Below are 12,725 nucleotides of genomic sequence, written 5' to 3' on the forward strand. Positions count from 1 at the left end.
ACCTATTAAAGTGGTTTATGAGCTATTTATCAAATCGGAAACAAAAAGTTGTTATTTCAGGTCAATCCTCTGATACTTTTGGTGTAAATGCTGGCGTCCCTCAAGGATCAATATTAGGCCCCTTACTTTTTTTAGTATATATAAATGACATTGTAAACGACATAGACTGTAACATAAAACTATATGCTGATGATACTTCCCTTTTCATAGTAGTTGAAGATGAATATGCAGCAGCGAGCAAACTTAATTCTGATATAGAGACTATCAACAATTGGTCAGTCCAATGGCTGGTAAATTTTAATGCAAAAAAGACTGAAGCTATGACAGTTTCCAAGAAATCAGTTAAACCCCATCATCCACCTCTTTATATGAATGATGATATGATTTCAGAAGTAGAAAGCCATAAACACCTTGGTTTAATTTTTCATGAGGATGGTTCATGGCATTCTCATGTCAATTAAATAATTGAAAAGATAACATTTCGTGCCTTGAAATTCAAATTGAAAAGAAAGTATTTACAAACTATATATTTAAGTTTTATCCGACCTTTATTTGAATATACAGATATCATTTGGGACAACATTCCAGACTATTTAAGTGACAAACTAGAAAATATGCAACTTGAAGCGGCTAGGATAGTTACTGGTGGTACTAAGTTATCGTCCATAAATAAATTATACGACGAAACAGGATGGGAGTTACTATCAGAAAGACGTAAAAAACACAAAATTATAAAATTTCATGAAATGTTTCACAATAAGACCCCTGATTATTTAAGCGACATTATCCCTCAACAATTGTTCAATATTCATAATTATGACACACGACGAACGAATGACACGCAACATATAAAGTGTAGAACTGCATTTTACCAGAAATCTTTTCTCCCCTCAGTTATTCGATCCTGGAATGCTATTCCGGACGATATCAGACTAAGTCCATCTAAGTTAACTCTTAAAGGTTACCTTAATCAAAATGTAAGAAAAATGCCAAATTATTATTTTTATGGAGACAGGAAAGGACAAATACTTCATGCCAGACTTCGGATGGATTGTAGCAATCTGAACGAACAATTATTTAAGAGAAATCTTGTAGAAAGTAAAAACTGTACCTGTGGTAGAATCGAGAGCAGTAAGCATTTTCTCCTCGAGTGTAATAATTACTCCCTTGTCCGAAAACGTACGATAGAAAAAATTCCCTTCCCATACAATATAGAAACACTCCTATTTGGCTGCAATAACCTCAATCAAGAGGAAAATGTACTCGTGTTTAAACAAGTGCAACAATTTTTGGTAGATTCGAAGCGTTTTGGCTAATAGCGTCGTTCGTGCATGACAAAGATCGAAATTGGGTGAGACAGTCTTGACAAAGTCCTGTAAACACACTCCGCCGCCGGTACATATATATATAGGAAAGATCTGATGAAAAAAAAATCTACTTTTTTATTTGCAGTTATTTCCCTTTATCTTTTTTCTACAGGGAGACGGATTAATATAAGGAAAACCTTGTTTCCGAATCCTTTTGTAATATGTTATCACTGTATTTATATGTGTATGCCATGTACATGATTTTTTGAAATAAAATATGTTTAAAGTTAACCTTCACCCTTACTGAAACAATAGTGCAACCTGACAACATAGAAAGAAACAGTATAAGATATCAATTGAAATGTCTTAACTTAATCAAAAGACATGTTACCACAACATACTATAAATTGTATTATTGTTTTTTTCTTCTTCAAACAACCAAGCTTTGAATAAACAACGGATGCTTTTCTAATCTGTGTACTATCTAATACTATCTATTTCCTGGTTTGACATTTTAACTGAATTTGGATTCCATCGAGGTGATGCATTTACAACATGAGCTAATTACCATTGCCGACTCATTCTGTCTTTTTCCTTGTAGAGTTCACGAGCTTGCACCTCTTTTTCGTATATCGATTTTGTAAAATTAAGGATTTGTATAGTAAGATTCTTGACACTCGAATAATCAGTTGTCCACACTTTTCTCGTCATGCTTGAAGATAATGGTTATAAAATTGATAAATAGTTTTATCATGGACTTAGAAAATTCACCATAATAATCAGTTGTCCATACTTTTCTCGTCATGCTTAAAGATAATGATAACAAAATTGATGTATAGTTTTATCATGGACTTAGAAAATTCATATAAAGTTTTATCATGAGAAGTTGCAGATCAAGAGCAAGTTTTGTTCACGTCTGTAGATAATGTGCATATTTATGTTCCTTGTTTATATATTTGTTTTATCAAACACTGATTCGAAGACGACCTAAGACTTTCTTAAGCTAAATGTTTTTTTTAGAGAATTATTAACAGTTAACTATGCTTGAGTAGCTTGTCAGTTCCATCCGACCAAATGTCAATTAGAAGGAAATTTCAGACTAAAACTACTTTTTAATTAATTTACGTTTATTAAGATTAAGATTGCAACTCCCAAAGTCAAAGTAAATTGTTGTGCCGTTTAGCTCATTTGGTTCTAATACTCTTAGATTTGTTAAATAATCATTTATATAATTGTTAAAAAAAAAACCACCCCAAAAAACCATTAACGGTACCATTTTACTGAATTAGATGCAAATGTCGCCTATTTAATTCTCTTCAGTGTTGTATGAGGACAAACTATCAGAACATCCAAAACTAATTCGACAAATAATAGAGCTGATAAAACCTAAAGGAAGAAAAACTATAACCAAAGCCGTGCAAGGAACCCGAGCTAGACCTGGTCGTTACCACTACTGGTTGATGTTTCTTTACGATTGCATCACCAGTCAAGTAGACAGCATTATTATTTTCAAAGTTATGAAATTATTGTAATCTATTTTTCGAAATAGTTAAGTTTTCCTTCCACAGAAATAAATAACCTTAGCTGTATTTGGCAAAACTTTCGGAATTTTGAGTCCTCTATGCCTTCCAACTTGGTATTCTTTTTGGCCTTTCAAACATTTTACTGGTGCGTCACTGGTCAGTCTCTAGTATACGGAAAAAGCGTTTGTCGTGAAAAAAATTATTCCGGGTAGACGAGACGATTTTATTTACACGAGAGAGATATATTCCTGTATTCAGACTTATACAGGGGGTCTCATTGGGGGGTTCCGATCCCGGATCCCGCTTACTGTTTTGTCAGATTCCCGTATCCCGCTTACACTATGTACGTAAGCAATTCTCATTTTTTTGTCATTTCCCGGGTCCCGCTAGACCTCATTTCCCGTTTTCACGACACAATAATTTGACTTTCCCGTGTCACGCTTACCAAAAATCGGCAATCCCGCGTCACGCTTAGACCCCAATGAGACCCACTATACAGAAATATCATTTTTTTCTTTCTGGGAAACATTATACATTGCAGCAAAATATGTTCTACTTGCAAGTGTTTCTTTTCAATATTTTATCTTAACAAACAATTACGTGTCGTTACTTTTAAATGATGTTTGTACTTAAAGAGAGTTCAAGTATTTTTTGAATATACGCGCTTGAAACACTATATCTTATACCACCACGTGACAGTGTTGGTCTTTGTCAATCACACGACTCAGTAGAATGACACTTCGAAACGGTTGTATTCACATGTAATCATTTGTTGGTAAGTCTATTTCTCATAGCTATTCTATTTCATTAATATATAGGAAATGTTATCAAAAAACGCCTTTTCTATTAAAATGTTGTTTCTTATTTTATAATATTATAAAACCCCGAAGATTTGTATTCTATTTCCTTATTTTTGGTGTCTGATATCTGGTAATAGAAGGTACAAATAAAATCAACCATTTTATTGTCCTGTGTTTTCTTTGGTACGAATGTCGCTCTTAATGCAATCTCGCAGTTTTTACATCTGAAACATTAAAACAGTAACAAAACAAAAAGAATTATTAAAGATCACGGTAGGTTAAGTGTCCGGCTATGATCAAGGTTTTTCGAGGGATTTGATCGGGCTTTTTCGAGTGTGACCAGTTTTTTTCGAGTGCTTATGATAAAAAAATGTACGCTTGAGTTTAACTTACACGGGTGTGTCAGTATTTAAGATAAAAATATCTTATCAGTCCGATATTATTTTTGTTAAAAAAGTTGAATTAAGCTGTACAATCCTTTTATTATAAAAAAACAGAATAAAGGGAGTTTTATACACTTACTAATGCGAGTTTCGATGAAAATGCATACACAGAATCCTTATATTCTTAGATATACAGACACTTTACAAAAATTCTTGTTATGGCATTGAAAACCACATTTTAAGACTAAATTCATTTCTATGTGTTTGGGTTTTTTTCGAGAGCAGTCCGGGCTTTATTGAGTGCGTCCGTGTTTAATTGAATGATTATACAAATTTCCTATAGCTTAAAATGTTAAATGTCAGTGTATTTACGTTTAAAAACAATAAAAAAGAGTTCAAGTTATGTACTTTTTAAGGCACAAAACCAAATCATTCATTAGTTTGATAATGGTGTACAACGATTAAACTTTATAAACAAGTATCGTACATTTTTATATATTGTTGTTTGTCACTTCTTATAAATTACATGTTCATTATATATTCATGATGCCAACAATCTAATGAAAGCATAGACAATTTGGATTAAGACGTACACATGTACGTACATATAGTGTGTTGAGCTGATGAACTATTCATTTCATTGTTAACAGTCTGTATAATTATGAAATTTAATTGAAATTTTATTTTAAAAGGGAATAAAAACTGGTTGGATCTAGTGTGGGTATGTTTTTGTTTTTGTTTCTTATGATTTTATTTTGTGGAGGCAGGTATCAGACTTCTTTCGTTAGAATACTTTTATTACATAGCATTTTTCTGATTCTTCTCTGCTGTCCAGGTTTCTTACTGCGTTTTTGGTAAACAGCTGCGCCATGAGCGAATACTACGCTCGTAGCGTTTTCAAAGAATAAAGTTCATTCTCTTATGTTGTGGCTTATTATCCGTATCTTGCATAAATAGACATTTCACGTTAATCTGCGTTAATTTGATTTGCTAATCCAGTATCATATTAGGATGATATTACGGCATCTCATTGGCTATTCGTTAGGTCATTTATGAGAATGGTATACCGTTTGATATCAACTCTCGTTATTTTGTTCCAATAGAATAATCTCGCCGTATTATATTGAAATTAAACAACTAGAGTTAATATCAAGCGATATCCGTTCTCACTTGTTATGAAACCTATAAATAATTTCACAATGTCATATCAAACATTTATGAAAAACTAAAGGGAGTTTACGTATACATTAATCTATGTAAATCCTTCACCAAAGTGTAGTGAAAACTTTTAAAAGTACTTAAAAAATATAGTCTAAAAACTGTAAAATCATCCCTTTTTAGCTAATCTGACCAAAAAGTGTCAAGTGATTTTTCCATCACTTGCTGTGCGTCTCTGTCCGTCGTCATCGTCCGTTTTCTTTTACAAAAATCATGTCCGCTGAATCTACTAGACCAAGTTCATTATAGATAGAGAAAATGTAAACAGCAATAATGTTCAGTAAAGTAGTAATATAGTTTTGTGATTTGTTGGGAAGATATGATTTTGTCTTTCACTTGATTACTGTTATAAACTACAAAAAGTTTTTTTTTTTCAGTCAAGAAAACATTTTTTTTTATTCAAAATTTTCTTAGAAATAAACAGGACCATTTGTGAAAAAAAACCCGGACGATTTCACAGTTGCTCTCGAAAAAACCCAGACAATAATAAACACTCATTGTTTTTGTTAGATACATATGTACAAGGAAATTGTGTAATCATAATAAGTTGATAGTCATAAAACTATTATAATAACGAAATAGCAGTTAATTGACCTTATCGAATGTTTTTTCACTCGAAAAAAAAAAAAAAAAAAAAACCCCGGAACGAATTACAAGAAAAACCACGATAATAGCCGGACACTATACCTACCGTGAATATAAACCGGAATAAACACCTTTCAAATCTGTAATTACAGAATAGGGAAGGAACATTTGTTACTTTTTTACCCACATAAATACATCTATACCACTCAAGGAAAAGAACGACTCTGAAACCTTACAAAGTCGGAAATAATTGTGATATGACGTATAATTAATAAAAAAAATAATTTGTTTTTATTTAACCATGGGTTGGGCATTTATATTCGATTATGTTACCCTGAGCGTTAGGTAAAAATGTCAAAAATAAAACAAACAAATATATAACAAAGAAGCGCAAGAGGCATATACATGTATATATATATATATATATTAGTAGATAAAGCACATAAGCAAAAATGAAAGACAAGAATAGAAACAGTTGTACAATAACACATTGACGGAATGTACTGTAAATTAACTTATTTTCGCGGATACTTTATTTCGCGTTTTACCCTTCCTAACACACTTCGCGGCAATTTAATTTCACGATTTGTAATTTACCGAATGTAGTTTAATAATGAACGATCCAAGCTTTACATATTCGCGACGATTTATATTCGCGTTATTTTTCAACTCGCGAAAGTCTCGAAAATAAATCGCTCGCGAAAATAAGTTGGTTTACAGTATAGGTACAGAGCCACACAAAAATGCAATATACAAAGCACATTAGCAAAAAAAAGACAAGAACAAACATAACCAATGAACAATAACAGAAAATGATAGGATGTACAAGTACAGAGTCACGACAAATATCGGTAGTTATAAATGTACCAGGATTATAATTGATTACGCCAGTTTTTCGAAAAATTCAAAAAAAAAAAAATATCCCCAAAAAACCAACCCCAGACTACACAGTAAAAGTAATTTTATAAAGACAAATAAAAGAATACTATAACACGTTATTAAGATGATACACCATCATTACCAATAAGCTATACTTCAAGACCATCGTGTATTATTTTGAAGTTGATACGGAATAATTGTCAACAAGGTCTTGGCACCTTCCTATTAACTTAATTAGGAAACGGACAAGACGTTCTTTGACATACCCCTGGTTCATCAACTTTCTACGTAGACATTCGTGGCGTTTTACAAAGTCTGAGTAAAAGTTGCGAGCACTTGAATATCGAATAAGTTTGGGAATTTATATCCCATATGCAGGTGAAGTTGGTATATTGCTACTAAGGTGGGGGAAATTGATCATTGCAAAATTAAAATCGTTTCATTTGCCATAGATTATGATACATAGATGACCGTAGTGAATGCAGTGTTTAATACTACCTAAAATTTTCTTTGAAACAATCTTTTTCTTCAGAATTTAGATCTGCATAGATATTAATGCATGATAAAAAGCTAATTTTGACTGTAATATGGCAATATATGGACGAAATCGTGTACATTTATTTAGTAATTTATTGTTTTCAATGTTTCGTTTTTTCTTAGTAACCAGATGTGTTGAGATATATGGCTTCATTCATTCCGTGTGAACCGTGTTTTCACGAAGGGAACACACAGAATGCAGAGAAATTTTGCACGGATTGCAATGAAGGGTTTTGTAATGTGTGTGAAAAGGCACACAAGTCACTGAGAATTACGAGAGACCACAATTTGATCTTAAGCGAAGACTACCGTAAAATTGAAAATGTGAATGTTTGTGTTCAGTGCGAGGATCACGGGTCTAACCTGGAGATGTATTGCAAAAGACATGAAAATGCTATTTGTATTGCATGCCTTCCAACAAATCATACCTATTGCGCCGACTCAATAATTCCTCTTGCAGAAGCAGGGAAAAATGCGAAGACATCAACTGCTCTGGCGGACTTGGAACACACAATTAACGAAACGTTAGTAAACATACAAATATGTCGTAATGATTGCGAGGCTGCAACCGAAAAAATTGAAAAACAAGAAAAGATCACCAAGAAGCGTATTTTTGATACGAGGGAAACTATAAATAAACATTTAGATGATCTTGAAAGAAAATTATTAAACGAGTTGACAACAACACATACTTCTTGTAAATCAAAATATGGGACAATAAAGAATCAGCTGAATGAAATGGAAAAGGAAATAAAACGCCTCCAAGAACAAACATTTCAACTAAAACGTTTTGCTTCAGACATTTTTTTTTAAGTACACATCAGATGAATAAAGAAATTCATGGCGAGGTTAAGTCTATGAAAAAAGCCTTAGCTTCAGTTAGGAATTACGAAATAGACATAGAGATACACCAGAGTATTACTTCACTGCTGAAAGATGTTGATTACTTTGCTGGAGTAAAAGTCGACGAAAGTACCATCAATTGTCCATTTAAGGATTCAAAAATCGATCAAGCTCAAATACAAGTACCTATTGCAAATAGACATCAAGTACCAACTAGAAGATCTATTGATAATACAAAGCTAAAGCTGCGAAAGAAGTTAAAAATTGAGCAAAACGGAAGGAGAATGGAGACTACAGGATGTGCAATATTGTCAAATGGCAACTTATTGTTTGCCGACAACGCTGGGAAGAATGTAATGATGGAGTATAATAAAGACGGACGTTTAATCCGTGATATACCCGTATCAGCAAAACCATGGAATATGACAGTAATAGGTACCGATCAAGTAGCTGTTTCATATGATACTCTGAATTACATCGATATTATAGATTTAAAGAAAATTATAGTTATGAAAACAGTGACATTAAAAAATAATTTTTGGGGGATATCGTACAGTAATGGAAAGATTTATGTTGTAGTGTACTGTGTAGGAATCGTGGTGTTGGATATAGATGGAACTGTACTTAATACAATCAAGTGCGACAAACTTGCGTTTAATATCGCGTCGATCGAAGACAAAATCTACTACACAGTGCCTTTTGCAAGTACTGTTAAGTGTTGTACTACAACTGGAAACAACATATGGAATTTTAAGGATACATCACATGTTACACCGAGAGGCATTGCCACTGACAGTGCCAACAATGTGTTTGTTTTAGGTTTACATTCTAATAACCTTATGATATTGCAAGATGATGGAACTGTCAGCAAAATATTACTTACTAAAGCAGACGGACTAAACAAACCCACACGTCTATATTACAACAAGGAAACGAATATATTACTGGTGTGCAACACACAAGACGGAACTGCTTTTTTATACAGTGTTTTGTTTTATTAAATGCGCATTACTTTTGTTTAATGTAATAAAGTTAATAAAATATAACCTGTCACAGATAAAAGTACGTAGATCTATAGATACCGTACATTCTTCAACAAATAAATGAGCAAAACCTATATTGCACAGCTCGCTACAAAAGGTCCTCAAATGACAAATGTAAAATATTTCAAATGAGAATTTATGTACTAAACAATGAATGAAAAATATATATACAAAAAGAAACGGCAAGCACTGAGTTATGGGCTCCCGATTTGGGATAGGCACATAATGAAGATAGCGGGGTTTGAACTTGTAAGATGGATCTTAAACCTCCCGTACAATCTTGTAATAGTACAATATATATATAAGAAATTAATGTAAAAAAAATGTTCAGTTTTAATCTACTGATTAGAACATCAATATTAATACGGATAATATCAATATTAAAAGTTTTAACGACAGTGTTGAAATGACGGCCTTATAGAAAAAAATTAATTAATGGATTGATAGGTTTTCCAGGATCGTATCTTAGAAGAGGGACGAAAGATACCAAAGGGACAGTCAAACTCATAAATCTAAAACAAACTGACAACGCCATGGCTAAAAATGAAAAATAGACAAACAGAAAAACTATAGTACAAATGCCACAACATAGAAAACTAAAGAATAAACAACACGAACCCCACCAAAAACTAGGGGTGATCTCAGGTGCTCCTGAAGGGTAAGCAGATCCTGCTCCACATGTGGCACCGTCGTGTTGCTTATGTGATTACAAATCCGGTAAATAGTCTAATTCGGTAGGTCACATTCATGAAAGGGAAGGGGATTGTAGTTACGATGTAAGGAACATATTCGATATCATTTGTGAAACGGTTATTCCACGGGCTCGGAAACAACAAATGAAAAAAAAAGGGGGTGAATTTACACTGTTAACAAATTTGTGTCATACATTTTAAAATAAAGTGGTGATTTGGTCCAGCTGAAAAATGTTAAGATTAGCCCTTCGGAAGCTGTCAAAAGATTTCAAGACCCTCTTTACACCATTTTTTCCTTTAAAAATGCCCTGTACCAAGTCAGGAATATGGTCATTGTTATATTATAGTTCGTTTCTGTGTGTATTACATTATAACGTTGTGTCGTTTGTTTTCTCTTATTTTTGAGGGTAAATTCACATTGCGATAAGACGTGTCACGGTACTTGTCTATCCCAAATTCATGTATTTGGTTTTGATGTTATATATATATGTTATATTTGTTATTCTCGTGGGATTTTGTCTATATGTGTTACATTTTAGTGTTATGTCGGTGTTCTCCTCTTATATTTAATGCGTTTCCCTCGGTTTTAGTTTGTTATCCCGATTTAGTTTTTTGTCCATGGATTTATGAGTTTTGAACAGCGGTATACTACTGTTGCCTTTATTTACATCAAATTTTCCGTATTTTGAATTAGAGCCGATGAAGTGTTCTATAATTTGGATATAATTTGTCCCAAAAGTAGTACAACACACTGTAAAAATATTATTGAGAAAGCGCTGGTGGGATTTGTTTAATTTTGATTTATTGTCTTAAAGAAATGCACTACAAAATAACCGTGGTCTCGGATCATTAGGTCTGAGTACATAGTTACCGTCCTTTGATTTTCGTTGTCCACGAATATAGTCCCTAGTGTGTGTTACTTACCAACCTTTTATGTACCCCTTCCAAATGTATTTCTCCATGTTTAATGCCATCCCCGTAAAAAGTTTTCTACTTTCACTGTCTAACTTCCAAATCAATATTTGTATATCTGGAAGAATTCAATAAATGTATTCAGGAATATGTGGTAACTAAATTCTAGACTTAAACATTTACCAGTAAAAAAAAGATTTGTTCATGTTATTCCAAATCGTAACAACAGACACGGGAATAGAAAAGAGTTCACTCATGCGGAGTTGTTTTATTATAAACGCCGTGTAATGGTGCCGAAGGAACATCACCGTCCCTCAAATGACAATTTACAATATGAAAAGAATAGTCGTCCCTTTAGTTAAAATTGTTTGTGTAGAGGTTCCCGTGTAACTTAAAAAAAATGTTTTTTTTCTGGAAAAAGGAGAGTTATTGCTGTTTATATATTTGATTTATTAAATTTTATTTATGTAGTATTTTTAGAAATTCTAGATTACTAAACGAAAGAATACCGGACGTAAAACGGATATAACGGATGATGAACGGATCTGAAACGGATAAATGCCAAAATGAAAATTTCGCGTCAGAAATGCCAATTATTGGTATGTCAGATTTCTTGAGGTTCATGAATTCTTATCATTCATAACCGATCTTAGAGCTCGAGTATAGGCACGTCTTCACAATCAAGCAGTTCTTATTCAGGCCAGACACTGCCCTTTGTCGGAATTTTGAAGAACAAACCAAAACCAGTTACACAGAAACATTTTGAATATTTATGCGATTTACATGTATTATTATTGTCTCTTTTGATTTTTCCGTGTATCTTGTTCATCCGTTTTATCCGGTACGCTTCCGTAAGGTGTCCGTTTTATGCGTTACCCGTCCGTTGGCTGTACGTTCGACATCCGTTCTATCCGGTACGAGTCCGATTCTCGTACGTTGCATATCCGGTGTGTGTCCGTTATGCATCCGTTTACACGTCCGTTTTATTCGGTCAGTACATCAACGGACTCCCAACGGATAACAATTTTGTCAACGGACAACTTTTATTTTCATCCGTTAGGCGTCCTTTCGTGCTACCTGTATCCGGTTAGGTGTGACCGAGGCTTAACACCTGTCCGATTTTGGGGTTTGCTATGTGTTTAGTTACATGCCTAGAACTATCATGATGTCAGCTAATGGAAATAGAAACCCTGAAAATTATGTACAGTACACATATGAATATATATCACAAACCTTTTGCTATATAGATTAATTATGATAGCTTTCTGAATGGATCGAGATGTTATTAAAAGACAAATTAAATGATTATCATTGATCCTTAAACCGCCTGTTTTTTCGTCCTCATGTTCAAAATAAAGGCGAAAGAAACCAAATGTGCAGCCAATAGACGTCAGTTGAGAAAAATCATATTGACATGACAAAAAAACGAGAGAAAATGGTAAAAATAAATTGATTAACAAAACACTGACATAGAAAACGAAAAAACCTGAGCATAAAAAAATCAACCAAAATTGAAATACACTTATGTGCTCTCAAAGGGTACGCATTACCTGCACTGTAAATTGCGATCGTCGCTCACGGTTATTACAAATTCGATAATCAATCACATTCAGTGCCCACATCAATCGAAACCGCGCATTGAAAGGCTGAAATGATTATGTTATCAAAAATAAATGACCCTTTTTTAGGTCAATTTCAAGATGTAAGTACTCAACTGATTGTTATAGTTTGTTCTTTTATATGCATTTTATATTAATTGTATTTGTGGTATTTTTTATTTGAAGTTCGATGCGAAATATGCGTTCAAATCAGTCTGAAATCTTTGTAAAATTTCATGAGAGTACATCATCTATAGAGCGGAACGTGAAGTTAAAGGATAAAGCCAACCTTTTTTCAATCTATCTGAGAAGCTCCTGCATGGCATGTGCTGAATAAATAGAAAGGAAGAAGTAGGAACAATGAGGAACAAGCTTTTGTTGAAAAACATGTCATCTAAACGAATA

The 12,725-nt window shown here is 33.2% G+C and overlaps 1 protein-coding gene across 1 annotated transcript; it reads left to right on the plus strand.

The window, feature by feature from the left end:
- Window positions 1-3,557: 3,557 nt before the first annotated feature.
- Window positions 3,558-9,076, plus strand: LOC139516280 (uncharacterized). The gene is made up of 2 exons (XM_071306284.1): window positions 3,558-3,605; window positions 7,356-9,076. Exon 2 carries the CDS (start codon window positions 8,057-8,059, stop codon window positions 9,074-9,076), a length of 1,020 nt encoding a protein of 339 aa, XP_071162385.1. The 5' UTR covers window positions 3,558-3,605; window positions 7,356-8,056.
- The last annotated feature ends 3,649 nt before the right edge of the window (window positions 9,077-12,725 follow it).

This window comes from Mytilus edulis, chromosome 3, assembly GCF_963676685.1.
Source record: "Mytilus edulis chromosome 3, xbMytEdul2.2, whole genome shotgun sequence".
Classification (NCBI taxonomy): Eukaryota; Metazoa; Mollusca; class Bivalvia; order Mytilida; family Mytilidae; genus Mytilus; species Mytilus edulis.

Coding starts and splice junctions, on each gene's coding strand:
- LOC139516280 (XM_071306284.1), top strand. CDS start 8,057: ATGAATAAAGAAATTCATGGCGAGGTTAAGTCTATGAAAAAAGCCTTA.